At 41.9% G+C, this 19455-nt stretch overlaps 1 protein-coding gene across 1 annotated transcript in view; it reads right to left on the minus strand.

Annotated features, from left to right (window-relative positions):
• Window positions 1-7036: 7036 nt before the first annotated feature.
• The window catches only part of PTPRG (protein tyrosine phosphatase receptor type G), a 305765-nt gene continuing 293346 nt past the window's right edge, over window positions 7037-19455 (minus strand). Inside the window, 5 exon segments of the mRNA XM_005420237.2 lie at window positions 7037-12186; window positions 12897-13032; window positions 16073-16215; window positions 16947-17093; window positions 19166-19294. Of these exon segments, the coding sequence (XP_005420294.2) occupies window positions 12040-12186; window positions 12897-13032; window positions 16073-16215; window positions 16947-17093; window positions 19166-19294 (702 nt within the window). The 3' untranslated portion in view covers window positions 7037-12039.

Consider the following 19455-nt stretch of genomic DNA (forward strand, 5'->3'; position numbering starts at 1 on the left):
TGAACTCTGCTGTCCTCTGTAACATTTGAGACCTATTTGTGAAAATATCTATTAATTCCTACTAAATATAAAAGGAAGTTTAATACAAAACATGGCCATAATGGGTCTATGTACAATATGAGATCCCTTTTTCAATACTTTTCTGTCATTAAGCACTTGCTTATGCCCACCAAGACCCTTCTCTAAGTAGGAAATGTGTACACTAGAACTCACCTGTGAGGAGAGGGAGATGTATTTCTCCTCTTAATGGGAAGCTCAGGTTTTGAGCTGGGCAGAGGCAGTGATGGTTTCAGGGAGAAATGGAAGCATGGGACAGCTGTGAAAGCCAGCTGAGTGATGTGATGTCCTCTGAAGTCACCTCTGGCAGCAGCTATTCCATGTCAATCCAGCTACAGGTACAGAGCTGGATGTGTCAGGGAACAATGTCCTCCTGTGCCTACCTGGTCACTGAGTACCTTGTACCTGCCTTGGATCTCATGTTCTTGTGGGTGCCTGAAAAAGACTTTAAAGTTTGTGCTCTTAACACAAATGTCATAATTGCAGGAAGGCTGAAATTCCACTCCTGAATCTTGTTACTTTGTAAAATGCCTCAAGTCTGAGACTCAAAATACTGCTTTTGGGCTATAGTGTGAGCTGTAGTAATTGTAATGAACGTGTTGTAAAATAAATCCTGCTTTACACAAGGTGAAAAGAATTTTTTGAAATTCAGTAAGTAGTTAAGAGTGAAAATAAAAGATCTGGGGATCCTTTATTTGGAGGTCTGCTGCCATTCAGGTCAGGAAGACTGTGATGTCCCAGTGCTGCATAGGTGCCGCCCTAGAGGGGATGTGGATTTAGTGACACAATTTTTTCCAAATCCAGTGTGGAAGATTTGACTATAGAAATATATATATAAATGTATTCCTCTTCTATGAGAAGCTGAACGACAAATATACTTCCTGCTCTGTGCCTTGGCTGGAACAGACCCTTAGTTGTGTGGATGCATCCTACCTGGAATACCTGTAGGTCTTTCTCCATATTGCTTTGCAAAAGTACCTTGTATCCTTCTCAGGAAACTGAAGTCAACAAAGCAATGGATAATTATTGAATGAATTGGCTTAGTTTCTGATATTTTAGCAGTTGATAAAATTAAAGAGAGAAATGCCCAGACCCACAAAACTCAGAACAAACCCATTCCCCAAACAATAACCTTTTCAGTCATCAAGTGAGAATAACATGCACCAATAAGATTATGATGCCTGCAAATGCACCATATTAAAATAAAATTAGTTTAAAAGGCAGGCACAATATTATCATCCGGTAGCTTTCTTGCGGGGTGGAAAATAGCTTTAATAACTTCATTGTTGGAACTAATATAAAAATATAAAAGCACTCCTCCCCCCCAGTACAGCAGTGATTGTGTTAAAAGGAAGACTTCTGGGTCTTGAAGGCTCTTTTGGTGTTCCCAACCTGTGAAAAATGAGGGCTATGGCCCACACCTGGAAATCAGCAATGCAGAGTGTTGAAATCTCATTTAGAGGTGGGTATATTTCAGAATACAGAACCAAATGGGAAAATTCATTATATGGAAAGTTAATGCATCATGCTGCCTAGGAAGGATACTGAGAGGTGGCAGAGGAAAATCAATAAAAATTGAAGTGCAGGCAAAATGTGGAGAAGGAGTTCCAAAAGGCAAAGAATCCAAAGCTAGTATTACCTTTTTGGGACATGCTTTTTGGACTAACTTAGAAGGAAATTACGTAATAGGACTTTACTGTCTATTTTGGGCAGGGACCACTGTATAGTCTGAGGAAGAAAAGAGGATGAGACATGATTCAAGCAGAAAATTTGGGCAGGGGTAGCTGTGTGCTCAAAAAACACCAATCCTGCTCAGGGCTGTTGCTTGCTGGGGCTGTCATTAAATACACGACAATAACAAATACCTGCTCAAAGCACCCAAAGTGGTGGGTTCTAAGCCATTTGTGACAGAATGGACCTTCCTGACCTGGCTCAAAGTCTGTGGGGATCCCACAGCAGCTGCCCCAAAACAATTCTGTGAACAAACTGGAAACCACCAGGAAGGCATTGGACTGGGTCAGCATTTTGTGCCATGTGTCTCTGAATTTGTGGCCATTTGCAAAATTGGCTTTATCATTTTGGTTTTTTTTTACCCAGCTACATGCAGTGACAGGGGTATAAAACCAGAAAGAAATAAAGGCATAACAATGCGGGTATACTAGTATTCCATATTTAAGAACTTTGGTGTAATTTGAGCAATTTTATATAATTCATAATAAATTACCGTGTTCCTTTTTGCTTGTCATTTTGGAGCTTGTTCTATTTCTTTTTGTCTTATCTTTTATGTGGCAAAATTCCAGCTTAATATCTTTTTTTGGCAGTTACATACCTTATCTTTCTGGTGGATACCAGCACAACAAGGTATTTCAGAAAATGTTGAAGCTGATGAATCAAAAACCACTCACTGATCTTCACTGGGGACTGGAAGGTGCTGAGCTCTGGCTGATCAGGCACCCATGGAGAAACTGGAGGAGAATTTTGACAAATAGAGAAAACTGTGTTGTGACAGGGCTCTGCTCATCTGCCCTGATTAGCTTGTGTCAGTTATTATTCCTAGTACATGCTGCTAGGAGGTCAATAGTGCTTCTGAAGTCCATATAGGATCTATAGCCTGAGAGTAAACAAGCCACCTGCACCCTTTTTATTTCAGAAAACAGGAGAGGAAGAAAAAAGTGCAAAGATTTACTTATGGCCAATTTCACGGGCTGAAATCAATTTACAGGTCACCGGGAGACTTTCAGGCAAAGGCATAACATATGTCTAAGAGGCTCAAAGTAGGAAGCTATCTAGAAAATTGGATTTAAGTTATAAGGAAGCTTATTTAAAGCACTAAACTTCAGAAGGCAGAGCCTTTCATAACCTAAGGTACTGAACCTTTAAGAGTTTTTATGATTTCACCTCAGTCCAATAAAAGTGTTTTTCAGCTTGAAGTCTAATATTAAGCAGCACTAAGGACTTTCCTTGCTACTTGCAAAGTGTGATAACCTTTCTATACCTAGATAAATAAAGTGTCACCTTTTATTCTGTGTCACCATTTTTATACACCTACATATATTACAGCTACAAGCCAACAGCCTCTTTTGGTCACAGTCACACTGTATTCAGATTCATCATGAAATGATGTTTAATTTAAATGAAAGTAAACAATATTTTGAATTAAAACGTTCATCTGATGATTAGACTTAGAGTTTGTCCAACAGCTCTGACACTGAGCCAATACCATTGAAGGTAATGATTTGAACCTGTTAGGAGAATGAAGCAGTGTGGTGCTGGTGGTCCCATCAGGCTGCATGTAATGAAGGCCTCGATTTATTGTTTTTCTGTGGTTTTCTGTTCTTCTTGATTGTGTGCTGATGAAACACAATAAGCACCTCGTTACAGAAAAATGCTCATTTATGTAGTACATATTGGACCCCTCCATTCCCTCTTGTGCACCCCATAGCAACACCACAGAAAAACCAGCCAGGCTTTCCTTAAGAGATCACAATTTCCCTCCCATGCACTGGCTGAGAGAAACATAAAGATCTCATTTTAACCTGAAATCAAGCTCATCAGCTCTCCCTTTGCTTTTCCTTCTCAGCAAGGAACTGGAAGGATCACAGCCTTCTCTCTCATGGAAGGGACCTGCAGCATCTCAGGACTCCAGACTGACTGAGAGAACCTCCTCTTAGGAGACCGGGGGTCTTTGTGATGCATGGCTAAGAAGTCACTGTTTCTCTATCCTGATGTGAAAATATTTTTAAAGAGTCTGTACTAGATTTATTATTTGGGCTTTATTTGCAGGTTCCCACTGTTGCTTCAGTGTCTCACTCCCTGCCTGAGCAGTCAGAGTCTGCTGCTCTCATCTTGCAGACAGGGCATCATTTTAGAACAAAAACCCCAGTGAAACAGATGATGGGGGGCTCTGCCATGTTCCCTATATTGAGCCTCGGGCTTCCAGCCAATAAAGCCTTCTCCCAAGGCAAAAGACACATACCTTCTGCCTTTCTTCTGATGTTGACCCAAAAAACTCTCTCTTTCAGCAGCTCCTTAGACAAAGGAACGAAGTATTTATGATTAGATGTAGTGCAAGGATATCCTGTGATACGGAACACAGGACCAACAGGGCTGGAACTGGGGAGTGACAGAAATGATGAGCTGTGCAGAAAGCATGGCTCAGAGACACAGAGACAGGGAAATGTGAAATATTTGAAACAGCTCCCATAACAGACATGGAACTGAATTGCAGAATCTTTTCAAAATTCAAAACCATAGCACAAAACACGAATGAAGCAGGCTTGACTCCTAAACAAGGATTTCAGACATACAGAAGATAACAACTTTAGAAAAGAAAAGCAAGCCCAGTGACTGCCAGATTGATTGAACACAGTGTCAGGAAAGATTGCTTTGTGAGTGTTGCTTCTTAAAGCATTACAAAGTCAGACAGACATCAAAACCATTGATTGGCAGCAAAGGGGAGCAGAAATCACCAGTGATCAATAAGGTGGCTGCCAGCAGGTGGGGATGTCATGTCAGTGCAGGAAGCACTTTGTGGGGCTTCAAGTGGCTAAGTAATAGGACTGGGACCAAGTCATTGATCAAAATTATTTTTATGTTGTAAAAGGTCTTGAAAATAAACCTTCTGGCAACTGAATCCACTTAATAAAAATGCTGGTATTTTTTATTATTTGTGCCTGCTTAAAATGACTGCTAGCAGCCTCTGGAAGCCTTACAGGCTAAACTTGTTAGCTATTTATTACAGAAGATGTTGGGATCTCCTGATACCACCAATTAATTCAGGCATATTGTTAGTAGTGGGAAGTGCTGGTAAATCATATCTCTGTTGCCAAAGTATTAATGAACTACTTACTACATCTTTCCACTTGATACAGGTCTCAGCCAGGCCTCATTCCCAAGCATATAACCCAAGTACTTTCTCCAAGGTTTTGTCTTTTCTCTTGCCCTCCACTCCTGCCTCTGTTGCTCACCAGGATGTCTCAGGAGGAGCAAGATCCTCCTGGAGCAAATGCTGCATGACTTTGGCAGTGCAGGGACCTCTGCCCTGTTTGTTGTCTGTGCAATGACGACCTGGCTGGCAGCAGCTGGGCCCTCACCTCAGAGGTGCTGCTGTCTAGTGAAAATGCTGTTTTTTTCATTTAAGGAGCTGCCTTGGGTGGTTCTGATTTCTGTAGCTGTTACAGAGCTGTTTTTTTGTTCCATGGCTGACCCTTACCTTCCTTGTGGCTTGTCAAACTCTGGTTTTTGTCATATCTATCAAAGATGCAGGCACAGTTACAGCCTTCCTTCAGGAGTGGTGATTCAGGAGACAAGCCTCACAGCCTCTCTGCTCCTGCCTCTTCCAGGCCCTCTCCCTTCCATCATTTCACTAGACAATGCCCCAGTTCATCCTGTCTTGGCTCAAATTTCCTGCTCACTGACCATCCCCATTGCTCTCCTTTTGTCTGTCTTCAGTGGGGCTACATTTTTTTTGTTTGTATGGTTCTTCCTTCCCAAAATGAGACGGTTTTAACCCTGCTGTGAGCAGACTGGGAGGTGTCTTTACCTGGTCCCAGTGCAGGCCCACCAGACCTGCACTTTGCAGCCCATGGGGTTGGCTCATGGTCAGCTTGCCACCCTCTCCATCCTTCAGGCACTTCCCAGACAAGCAGGATTTACACAACTCTTTTCCCATATTGTTAGTGTGAAGTGTTGTGTACCCACCTACCTGTGCATACAGGGGCTGCCATCTTCTCCATGGAGGTGAAGCAGCCAAGCTGGGTAGAGGAAGTTTCCCCTGGGTGCCTGCTTCTGGCCTGGAAAAGTTATAGAGGGCACTGGAGGGCTGGAGCATCCCCTAGAGCAGGTGTGGCAGGCTGGGAAGCAGCTCCCTGCTGCTCATCCAGGAGGCAGCACCCCAGATCAGGGGCTGGAGGGAGCACCCTACAAGGTGGGGGGCTTGGCAAGGGTCATCAGGCTGCTGTGCAGTGTCCTGCTGATCACAGTCCCCACCCAGTGTTCCAGGATCCCTCTTCCACCCAGTCAACCAGAACACAGATCTTACAGGTGAGAATGCAGCAGCACAGAAGGCAGCAGATGTAGTGTATTGATTTTAATCAGCAATTTTACATCAACAAGCAGTTTGACTTATTGATGTTTTTGTCCCTGTGCAGGTGCTGCTCTGGAGGCTGAGTGCTGCTGTGTTTCTGAAGGTGCTGCCAGAAGCCAATTGCAACAAAAATCTGTGCACAAACCTGAGTGGCTTCCCCCCAGGCACAACAAAATAGGTAACACAGCCCTGAGCACAGAACCAGAATGGGAGGTGGTGTTGGAGCTGCCAAGGTTCTGTTGCAAAACAGCACGAGCATTGATGGCATCACGTGTGTCCACCTCAGTGACAGCTCCTGGCTGGAGCAGCAAGGAGCTGTGACTACTAACACATTCCATGGGGGATTTTTGGTGCATTCTCTAGGATTTGGGACATCTGTGTCCCCCCAGTCTGTCTGAGATGGGAATGAGTACTTTGCTTTTCCTGCCACAGCGCTGGGTTAGTGAGCAATGCCATTCATCACAGTAAATCACAGGGTGCTGCTGGCTTGGGGGAAATCCCTGCTCCTCCAGGCTGGTAAGGCAGAAATAGATGGAAGGAAGGAAATGTCAAAGGAACTGGCAAGAAAGCTCAGGATCTGAGGTCCTGTTCAGAATGGAGACAGTCCCCTGTCCAAAAGGGATTTTGATGGGTCACAGTTGCCTGGGGAGGAGCATTGGTGGAAAGGGATGGAGTTATTTACTGGCAGCTCTCTAACAGCTGGAGACAATTAAGAAGGGAACAGTGAACTCCACTGTCAGTGGCAGTTCCCAGCTGAGTACTGCTTGGAAATTTGAGATCTAATTAAAGCAGGCCTTGGATCTCATCATTCCTGCATGCCTGGGACAATGAAATACTGACTCCTGCATCTGTTCCTTGTGTGTACTCTATGCAAATAAGTAAGAAGTCCATAAATACATCAAAAACCATACTTTATTTTATGTATAGCAATACAATTTACATATTAAATAACACTATAATAGAATGATTTGATATAGTTTAACATAACAAAAAGAAGATTCTTCAAGTTACAAAAAGCCCCCAAACAAAAACCAAAAATGAACAAAAATTCTCCCTCAAAATACTCCCTCCCACCCTTTCCCCAAACCAATCACCACATTTTTATTTTTCTTCTGAATGGATCAATGAGACAAACGTATCTAGTGACTGGCTAAGTCTAAATCCTGTTGCACACACTGACAATGGAATCCAAAAAAAAAAAAATCCAACTTTCACAATCACTGCCCCAAAGAAATGACATGTGTGGAAATCTTTTTTGGAGTGTGATGATGGCATCTCACTACCTTGAAACACAGAAGGTTTGTATTCACATAACCACCACAGAACTAGGAAGGAGGTGAAACTAGAAAAAAATTAGCTTTATATGAAAATATAAAATTCTATGATTATATACCATAGATACAAAGTTCCCAGAAGATGCTTATCTAAGCAACAAAATATTTACAGTTTTAATGACATTGCTATTTTAAAAATGAAGGAAAAGAAAACAGGAGTACACACGAATGCTTCGGTCTTTAGAAACAATGGCTGCTTGCTAGTCTCAAGTGTTCCAACAAAACAAAAAAGTCACTACCCCAAATGTTGGAGAGTTGTGACATTGTATAAAATTGACTATCTCCTCTTTTGGAGACGTTTATTCTTAAAACTCAAGACATTTTTCTTGAAATTAATTATCCTCTGTAGAAAATGCTTCCCTTTGCAAATAGTTAACAAAAACACTAAAAACAGTTTAACAGCTAAGACAAAGTAGAGGCCAAATCTCTTTATTACAGTTCCTCTCTTTCCTTATTTTTGCATTTCTTCTCCTTTGATAAGTGAAGCCAATGCAGTTCACATTGTTAGAATGGCAACAAGGAGAAGAAGAGCAAAGGGTAACAGTGAATTACATCTGAAAAAAAAGAGAGAAAAAGAAAAAGAAGAAAAGCAATGCAGTAGATTAACAAATAGGCATTTTCCCTTCATATAAAAGTTCACTGGCACCATTTGAACATAAACTTCGGAACAAAAGATCTGATGTCAAAAGACATGAATTTGAGAAAGACTGCTAAATCTTCAAGACAACTACAGTTTTTTTTAAATTAAGTTGGTGTTGTTTTGCTGAGAATTAGTAGCATGTATCTTTGGTAGAATCCATATCTATACTTTTTAGCTTTTAAATAAAATACATCAGCTTTAAAAAAGATTAATGAGAAGGCAGTTGTGCTGTATCATAAAGATTCTTCTCCTAATGTTCCAATGTATCACTCTGTGTTCAAGCAATTTGAGCAGTCAGAAACTGGAAACACAAGTGAAATTTTGCAGATCCTGTAAATGACTCCACTAACCTAGAGCACACCCACAGTACAGAAACAGTCATTTACAAGGACAAGTTTAAGGGGTTTGGATTTTTCTTTTCCCTGTTTCTAAATTAGCATTTGGAAACAGACACTGAAATACTAAGGACAAATGCTGTTTAAAATGAATGTTCTTTAGACACTGATCCTGCAGAGGACTCAGTGGTCTGAGTGGTCCCAGTGGCTCCCCCAGACCTTCCTACCAAAGCCAAGCTCACACACAAGAGTGTTTGGACGATGATTCTGAGCCTGCCACCTATTTCAGATGTTCAGATGACACAGAAGCTTTCCAAGCATTCCCACTTGGAAAGCTTGGCTGCTCTTATGGTCTCAAGACACAGTTCACGTCTTTCACACGGTCTGCGGGCACAGGACACGCGTAAGACATGGAGAAATAGGATTTTCTAAATGCAGACATGTGTGTGCTTCAGTCCTTCTGCTCCTTATTTCTCAGGGCTGGTGCTGAGGACCACACTCTGATATAGGAATTTTCTCAGGTCCTCTTAATTTGCAGACCTGCACACTGCTTGGGAACCTTTGATGCTTGAAAGACATCCTGACTGAATGGCAGGAGCTGGGTACAGCCGAGGGGTTGGGGTCCCAAAAGCAAGAGGTGGTGATTTGCAGAGCAGGACTTGGGCTGGACACTCGTGGGAGCATCAGGAGAGTTTATCAGTGCCCATCTCTGAGCAGACATTGCTCCTCCTGCACTCAGTCCCAAGGAAAGGGTGCAAACCTGTGTAAGAGAGCAGAACTGCAGCTGCTTACAGGAGGATAGATTTGGCTCTTTTGTGTGCCTAATCCTGACCTTCACAAGCAATTTCTAGCTTCACCCCTTCAAGCCTCATGCATCACTACTATCTATTGGCTACCTGGCTGTCAGCATAGCACTTAACTTACAGCTGGAGCTCCCTTACAAAATAATCCATGGAGAACTCATAGAACATCAGGGTATATAATTTCCCCATGGATTAAACCCCAAACAAGTATTTCAGGTGTTGGAAAATGCAAATGCATGGATTTCCAAAGCATCTACCAAAGTTCAACCCCCGCAGCCTTCATTCATTGATGCTTAAAACTTGTGAGAAGGTAAGGGATTAAACCAAGGGTATTCAGGCAGTGTGTCACAAACCACAGTTATCTTCCATCATGCCACTGAAATGAAAAGTAATCACCTGAAAGTACTGAACAAATCCAACCTTTTGATGCCTGCAGTAATCTTTGTGTCACTTAGTTGTCAAGGTTTGAATTTCTAACTTCTCCCTACATCTCCATGGGATCTTAAAATACTTCTAAATTGAACTGATCCAACTCATGAGTCCCTTTGTGCACCAGCTGGCATTGGCTGGCTCCAGGTTCAGGACTGGGGGCACAGGGGGGCTCAGCAGCCTCTGAGGCTGATGCAGGCTGGCCAGAAAACCACTCAGCAAAACCTTCCAGCCCTTGCTGGGAGCAGCACTTGAGAACTTACTTAAACCATTCTGTTACTGGGGTGTAGTGACTGGAGGGCCATCCTAGCTCCTACTGACTCCCACCTCCATGCAATGCAACGGGGATGCAAACTACAATCTTTTGAAACATTCTGCTGATATTTTATTTGGACTAGCTGTTGCTGGGCATGGGACTGCCTTACTGAAACCATGGGCTTATTAAATTGTTTGGTATTAGCAATTATTGGGATTGCTTGGATGGAGGGATTCAACAAACTGAGAAGTAAAAGGTGACTGTGTCAAAGGTTGTTGATGAATCCTCGAATACTTTGAATCTTTCCCTTATTAAGATAAAAGGCCAAATGTTAGCACACACAAATGTTAGCACAGCTCCTGTGCTCTCAGTGAGGCTGTGTCAGTTTGCACCTTAAGAGGTTCTGAACCAACATATCTACTCTCAATATCCTTTTAAGCAGTTTGCTTTCAGCTTCCTTGTGAGTGAAAATAAACAGAACCATGCCAAATGTCTGGATTTCAGCAAGACTGGATTGGTAGAAATTAATAGGTTTACACTTAAATGAAAAAAAAAGTTGTAGTATTTTGACAAGGCCTGAAAAAATTACAATGCATGTTTTCTGTAGTTTAGAAGAAATTAATGCCACGTATAAGGGATAGTACACCAAGGGTCAGGATGGCTGAAATCACATATTTTCTTTTGCAGACAGATTCAATAACCCCTCCCTACTCAGCCAAGCCATGAAGGACACAACAAATTTTACTTTTCTGGAGAATTAAGCATGTGCTTACTACTTTTGTTAAACAGGGACTGACCTTATTGAATTGAAACCAAATACAAAGGAAGAGGGAGCCAGTGAGGATGTAAACTTAAATGCTCCAAACAATAATTACTGACATAATCTGGGGGAAACCATTCTATTGACAAGGGAGGGAAAACACAATAAACTAAGGTTTTGCTAAAGAATTAGTCTGGCAAATAAAAAGAGGGAGAATGTAACTTTATAGGTAGTTTTTTTATTAGTTTGCTTCACCAGTAAATATGGATCAGTACTTTATGTTTTAGCACTAAAGTATGAAAATTACACACCTGTAAAAATGGCATCTAACAGTTATGAAATTAAGAAACGCCTGTCATCATGTAACATACCATTAGGTGTGAGGTCATATTCAAGAAATAGTAAGGAAATTAGATGTGTTTAAAATATTGAATAGCTTAGTAATGTAAAATATTGCTACCTTTAATATATCTGAAAACTGGTCTGATTTTGGGTTGTTGTAGATTTCTCACTGTATTGGCTCCGATGAAAATAAAACCAAAATACTTTCCCATCACAGGGCTTGTTAAAAACCAAAATCAACATCTTCCTGAATACATGGGGAAACTTTGAAACTGTAAGTTCAAAACTTATCACTGCATCCCACATATGAATTGCATCTAATTTATAATTATCTTGTATGTAATTCATATATTCCATGTGAAGCAAGTCTCAGGCCTGTAAGTGTACAACACAGCAATTTGAAACAATACAGAAATAATTGTTTCAGCTCCACGAGGCTGTTGGACCTTCACTGTAGCTAATAATCACCTGCCACATTTTGTCAAGAAAGGATGAACACTGCTCATCCACTCCACTGGAATGCAGAACACCGCTACCAAAACTTTGACATGATCACTAAATAATAAATATGGTATGAAGGGGTACAGTATCTGTTGTAGAAAGAATCCATCTGGCCTAGCATTCAAGATTTAAGATTCCAGGGTCACTGTAGTTAGCAAAACTTCACTGCATTTAAACAAAACAGAAAAAGCATATGTTTGTTGTCATGGAATGTCACATCAGGGCTTGTCTTGTATTAGGATATTATAGGCAGTAACACTGATCATATAGTGCAAACTAGATAAAATTGCGTTTCACTGTGTGAAATAAACAGAGGTGCAAATGCTCAGTAGGATACCATTAAGACATAAAATGGCAAAAAATAAATATCAAAACTTTTATCAGTGTAAAAAAGTAATTGGGTTATTGTATAACCTAGAGTCTGGCAAAAAAGGCCTCAAAAAAGTTCACTCAGTCTTCAGAAGTTCTACAAATTAAGTGCCTTTTCAGGTTTCCAATTAGACAAGAGACTCCATGCTTTCTGCAGGATCAGATTCGTCACTGGCCATCACAGCACCATTTTTGTCCAGTGTCATGGGACCATTTCCATTTTCCTTAGTGCTGACCAAGCTTAGCATTGCCTTATAAAGAAACTGGTACTGTTCCTGGAAAAGAAAGAACAACTTATTTCAATCCTTTGAGTGCACATAAATGAGTGGCACTTTAATTTGGCATTTCCAGGGAAGGTCATGGGCATTCATTACCAGAAGCAAACACATAGCAAAGAAATAGAGCAATTACCTCTGTTCATCCAGTTTAACTTTGTCAACCCAAACTCCAGTTTTGAGTGGATTTATAATTTTTGATATACTGTTAAACACTTCAGGAGGGTGGAACAAAATCTGAGGCCACCCTGAGGCCACAGCTCACTCCCTGGGTGGCAGAACCTTGTACACTGTGGGAAGGGGCTGCTCTTGCTGGACACTCAGGGAAGAGCCTCATCTCCCTGCAGCTTCACCTGCCCTGAGCATCCCTTCAGACCACAACGTGCCAGATCTAAGGAGCACAGCTTAGCTCACAGGGCTGGCAGGCAGACGGTGACAAGCTGAAAGGTCCTTCTGTGCTAGGACTTGCCTGTATGATGCTCCCCTCCAAAGTATGAGAAATAAGTTTAAGTGCAAATCAGAGACTTAGAGTGTGGCTTTGAGGTTAAAAAAAATGACAACTACACAAAAAAAGTTCAAATGCAAATTCTGCTTGGTAGCAGATGCTGTAGGGCTTGATAACATACACAATGCATGTTTTAGTTCATGCTTTTGGTCTCAGATGAAAACCTTGTAAACCATCTATTTATAGTCCATTCAAAAAGACTTACAATGTCTGTAAATACTCCAGGCCGCATGAGATTTATCATCTTTGCCACCTGGAACACATCGACAGCATTTTCATTCTCCAGCTGCTGAGACAGAGTGGAAAAGGCACAGAGAGCTCCTGCTGACACAGCTCCATACCTGGAAAACCACACCAATGAAGAGTTACTCAGAAACACACCAGGGCACTGACATAGAGTCATGAGAGTGTTGTTATAATCTTATTTCATTACTGTAGTTCCTCTTTGTATTTACTAAATGCTTCTTTTATAGTGGCTAATTTTTTGTCATTTTAATTCATAGAAGAAATTTGATGGTACACCAGTAATCTCAGGTTATCTGCACTATTAAACACAGAACTGTATCAGCAGCAGAACATGAACCATTCCAAAATACCCAGCCTGGAGACCGTAACACTGAAATCAGTTCTCCCACACCACATGGGCTGACAGCATCCGCATTACAGTGGAGTGTATTTTAAATTCATTAGTGGGAGCTCAAGCAAAACATGAGTGATTAGAAAGAAATGAGACTCTGCCTCTTCCTCCACATCTGACAATTGCAGAAAACTAACACAGCTCTGTGGTGCTTACAAATAATTGGGGCACATCTCAAAGTCCTGCCTAGGTCTGATTCATCAGTAAAGGCAACATCCCTGAGCCAGGCACCCAGGAGACATTACAGATTTTGAAGAGTTGAGCTGTGTTGTCATGTAATAAAATCCCAAGCAGCAGTTATTCATCAGGAGCACACATCAGTCCTTCAGATATCCTTGAGATACTGGTCAGGTAGAAACCTCGCTGCTGCAAGCCTGGGGTGTGCTCAGGCTGTAGGTGCAAGTGTGAGGCACAGCATGAAGGACCATACACAATGGCTTCTGAGGAACCTCCACTCTGCTCTCCTGGTACTCAGGAGACTGAAATTCTGTCCTGGCTGTGCTATGGGTCTCCTCTGTGACTTTGACAAAATCTGTGTTTAAATGTTCCCATTGGTAAATGGGGTCATCAGTGCTGACCTGCTCCCTAAGCCACTTGGAGAGCTTTATATGAAAACTGAAATAATCAGCAAATGCTGCAATACCATCTTGTATTGCAAAATTACCACTAGGATTTGTACAGCATTCCCATAGAAATCAAGACATCTGCTGACTTAATTTTATATGATTTTTGCAAACTCAAGCTCAGTTTACCTGGAAATGGGAAACAGAACTCGGATCACAGTGGATGTGCTCTATTGGATGTAAGGTCTAGAGGAGAAGCAGCAGCATCAAACAGATGGCTGTGACTCATCTACAGGGACAGTGGACAAAGTGCACAGTGCATGGACTTGACAGGACACCACTAAATCCTTCTGAGGGTGTAATAGCATAATTTTCACTTGGGCTGGTAATTTCCAGATCCCAACAATCTGAAGACTTTTCTTGCAGAAAATTATGCAGCAGATCTTTATGTAGTTGCCTACACTTGGGCAGTTACATTTAAAAATCTTGACAACTGTCTCGAGTTGGAATTTCTGAACTTTTAAAAATGTTATCAAGTTCATCCCACCATGTACTTCCTAAATACCACATAAATTTAGTTATCTGCAAGTTCATATATTTGGAATTAATCTGCAGTTGTAATTATTAGTAGATTATGTGATATAGTTGTTGCATGTAGCAAAGGGAAATTTTCATTTTCAGCTACATTTCCTTAGACTCCAATTAAAAGTAGAATCCACATTATGTATTAGGCGTAAAGATAAAATCATTGAATATGACAAATAAACCAAAAAAGCAATGTACAGAAAGAATGACTCAGCATTGCTTGGAATGCAATTTTGATTTTCTTTTTTCATCTAGCAATGAAATGCCCAAATCAATAATGTTTCTAATTTTGTAAAACATAATCTTAAATACTGCAAGAGCAGCAAAACTTCAGTTCAGACTACCCAAAGCATGAATATTAAAACCAGCCTGGAATTAATCAGTGCTGGTGAAAGGCAACAGAGCTTTAAGTCTGCATAAGCAAGACAGGAGGAGGTGGTGGGAGAAAAACTACTTGCTGCAGCCCAGGGCACCATTTGCAGGAATCAGCTGGGAAAAACCTGCTGCAGCAGCAACACCTGGATGGATGTGCAGGGGAAGCTCTGGCAGCACCAGTGGGTATCAATGTCCTCCTGGGACACCAGCACAGTGCCTGCTCTGACCACTGACACACCAGAACGTGGCAGTGAGGCTGTTTCAAAGATTCCCAAGACCTTCCTAATATTGTTTTGTGGCAAAGTCAAACAGGCTGCAATGCAGGGGTGCTGCAGGTGGAGCAGGAGTTTGTGCTGGCTTGGTGCTCGCTCTTGGGACAACATGAGGACTGTCAGAAGTTGGGCTTCCTTGGGATTTTAAGCACAGAATGACTCCAGAAAGTACTCTTTGCCTCCAAGAAAAGCAGGTCAGACCCAGGCTCCTGCCTCACTGTAATGGTATTCTGCAGCTCCATAATGTGTGCAAGTAATAATATGCAATGCAGTATTTAGCACTCTTTATAACTGGGTGTTCAAGCATAGCTGGTGAGACAATGCTCAACCATGTGCTACAAAAGAGGCAGGTGTTGGGGCATGCTGGCCTGGAGTCAGTGGGCCCCCTCCCTCCCACTTGGCACTGTATGGGCCCCTTGGAATATTTTTTGGGAAGCAAAAGGAGGAAGAATAAATCTGCTTTTAGAAGACCTGGGCCCTTTGTCACAAGATATTTCTGCTGCTCATCATGAGACACAGCTGAGCCAAGCTTGTTCTGTCTTACATGGCACATGAAACCTGAGCTGTTAGACAGAAGCCTGGGCTGTTTTCAAACTTGTTTCCATCAGCCCACATTAGGCTGCTTAGAGCCTTATCTAAATCAAAGCTCTGCTGGGTTCTGAAACAGGTTGTAGGATTTGCTTGGGATATTTCCAGGAGCAGAAGAACATAAGATTATAACCAACACAAAAAATACACTAAGCAAAATGTATTTGGCCTCAGATGCCCACTGAAAACTCATCCTTGGAAGTTTATATATTCCTAATCTGTTCCCTGGACTACTAAACCCCACCTACTCCTGGACTATTAAACCCCACGTACTCCATGCAGAAACAGACATCAGTCCTAACAAGTGTCTTTCAGCTGAGTGTACAATCTGCACATAAATGGGAGAAAAGTGATTACTTACTCATCATGAACTATGGTGGGGCCATCCCTTGTTAAGGCCTCTTCCTTGATTACATTGATAAGTTCAAAGGTACTGCTTATGGGAGCGTCAGGGTTTGGCCATTTGGGACACTGAAAGTGGCGGACTTCCAGCACGTAGTCATCCTGCAATGACAAACCAGCCTGGCATGAGCTCCCTTCACAGCCATGCACCCCAGGGACAGAGAGCAAAGAGCCTCACTGCAAACTGGAGGGAAACTTTCCTCTTCCAAACAGTTTACATAGACAGAGGACACACAGCTCCAGCAGCTCTGTAACAGTGAGCACCCTAAAATAATGCAAGTTTGACAGAATGTTTAATCAAAAAAAGATTTTGTATTTGAATTCAGGGCTCATATCAAACCTCTCTCAGAGTCCTTATGGCTCAAAAGTCAAACTAGAGCAAGCAAGTCAAATTTAAAATGGCTTGCAAATGAATGTCTTGCAGCAAAGTCCAGCTGCAATCCAGATAACAAACCAGAAGCAGCTTTATAGTTCAAAAGAATCATGCTTACATTTTTATGATTACTTAAGATTCCCAAACAATTTAACTATAAATGCTGAATTTTGTAAGCAGAAATAAGACCATACACCTTGGTAAAATCACGTCTTCACTTTCAAGCAAGACAGACAGTTAATACTAATACTAGCCTTACTAGTTACAGGAATCTACCTGGCAGTAGAAGATGTGAGAGGGAGAAGGAGCCAATGAAAATACCTTTCCCCCAAGAGCAACATGCATCCACATGCATTTACAAGTAAATCCTTTTCAAAAATTTTCTGAACTCTCTCTTCTGTATATAAATAGCATCAGTATAATTTTGGTCAAAAGCTAAGACCCACATTTGAAGGTTTACCTGGGTAGCTTCAAGGATAAAGTCATGGATGATAATTTGCTCTTCATTAGAGAGGCACAGTCTGTCTTTGCTGATAAGGGTCACAGTAAAGGCCTCACAGTTCATGGATTCCTCACGACTTGGCCAGTACACAAACTCATCTTCTGCCTGGAGAAATGAAAGAACACACTACTGCAGCCTTTCAGATACCTTGGTGTAACTGAAAAATCCAGTGGATCAAAAAATTGCTTTGATAAATAGAGATGATCAGGAACTGACCTTTAAAAAACACTTCTGTCTAAACCAAATTTACTATTAGAGTAGGCAGTAAACCTGCCAGATCCTCCCTTTGTGTGTTCAAACAGGTAACATCTGCTTTTTAATTGGTTTCACAGGGAAATGGTTATCTTAGCTCACTCATACTTAACCTTTGTATTGTATGCCCAGCTTTATGACCTCCTGCCTACACAGTTTTGTTTGAAAGTTAGATATTTGTTTAGAAAAAACTCATTGACCTTTAAAAATTAATGACTTGTTGTTTTTAATTTGTGTTTATTGTGGTCTAATTCAAAACTCTAGGTCTGTGGATCAGGCCTAGGTAGAAGATTGATGGATACTTATGTAGGGCTTGACTTTTTAGGAGTGAGCAGAGGAGTGAAGTGGAAGAGAAAAACCCAAATATTCTTAGCCTTGAAAAAAACACTGGCTAAACTTAATGCAAGTTCTCCAGCAAAACACCTCGACTGAAGGGACACTGTAAAACCTCAGTAAGACTGGGAAGGCTGGAAGAAGTTCATGCTGAAGTAGCCTGACTGGCAGGATGTAAGTCAAAGCTGTTCCTTAAAACAGCTGTCAAAGCCCTTCTTTTAAAAATAACTGTGAATTCGTAATCTGCTGCAGAGAAAGGAAATTATGGTCTGTCACCACCTACATGCAAAGTCTGTTTCTTCTCCTAGCTTCAAAGCATGAGCACAGAAGTTGCCCTGGCCACATGCACAGAGCCAACCCATGTCTTTGGACATCCCATCTCCCACTCATGAGCAAACATGAACTGTGAACTGATGTCATGCAGCCATGGCCTTGGACATCTCTCTTAAACCAAGTGTATTTCTGTGGGTACAGGTACCTTCCATTATTGTCTTGTCCTTTGGCACTGCACATGCCGCACCTTGGTGCTGCCTGAATCCTGTGCCACCCCTTCTTGCCAGCCACACATCCCACACTGACCACTGAGCCAAGGCCAGGTGCCACTGCCTTCCTGGCCACCTCCACCCTGGGAATGGTGAAGGTGAAAGCATTGTGGCTGAGCCCAGCATTCCACCTTTACCCTTTGATCACTGTGGTTCTGCAGAGCTATTTCATGTACATGTGAAGAGAAGATCAGCCTCATTTCCACCTGAAATACTTTCATTTCATAAGCGCTTTCTGATCTGATCGAATGTCTCTGAGCACTCTTTGCAGCGCTGCCCTCCCTTTCATCCCCACACGCAAGCAGCATATTGACTGCTGCCTCTTTAGTAGCCCCTCATGACTGCTATTTTCCTGCTGTAATGAAGGTGGTTTCTCTTCCACTTTCAGCTACAATTGTCTATTCACCTCAGTGATGCGTGCATGAAGAAACGAACCGATTAGTTCCTAATCCTTTTCAGCATGCCCTCTTGAGACGTGCTAGTAAATCTGGAAGTAGTGATTAGCACTTCACCTGTGTCTCCTTATTCTATCTCTCTGTCTGACTCATTATTTCCACTTAAATTAACATACTTGTTTGCTTTTTACTTTCATTAAAAAATGGCATGTGCAGCCTTGCACTCATATTCTTGCACGGCCTGAGGCTTAAACTCACAGCAATTATCCTCCTGTCCCTACCTTGCATTTCTGCTCCTCTCAAAGTCCTTATCCATAACCCCAGCCTCTCCATATCCTCAGTGCTTGCATCCTGCCAGGCAGCCCTCAGGAGCCTTGCAGATGCTGACAGGAGTGCTGTGCTATCTGTGAGCACTGGGCTCCCTCCAGCCCTGGATGTCCATGGGTGAGTGCAAAGGCAACAGCAAAAGAACAGCCCCTACATCATTGAACTTATCTTTTTGTAACCAGCTTATGGCAAAGGTTGAGTAGGTGGCTCAAAAATTTGCTATGCTTTCAGCCACAAAACAGCCCCAGCAGGCAACTGAGTGACCCTGTGCAGTGCCCAGCTGGGCTGTGACAGTGGCACCACACAGGGAGAGACACAGAAAACTCACCAGGCTCTGGTTGTCTGGCAGCATGACAATGATCTGTGCATTGTGGTCCCAGATCATTCGCCAGAAATCTTTAGTTGTATGTGGCAGTGGATGTTGGGTTATGATGAACTCGTTACTCCTGTAGTAGCCCTTTGGCAGCAAAACAAACACACAGTTACTTACTGCCTCCCATACTTTTAAAGCATTGATTTAATTTCTGGGGACATGTAATGGCCCTATTTCATATTACACCACAATATTTTCACACAGACTATATTTTTTTAACTCCATTTCAATTCTACAGAGTCCCT

Source organism: Geospiza fortis, unplaced genomic scaffold (assembly GCF_000277835.1).
Source record: "Geospiza fortis unplaced genomic scaffold, GeoFor_1.0 scaffold70, whole genome shotgun sequence".
NCBI classification, from domain to species: domain Eukaryota; kingdom Metazoa; phylum Chordata; class Aves; order Passeriformes; family Thraupidae; genus Geospiza; species Geospiza fortis.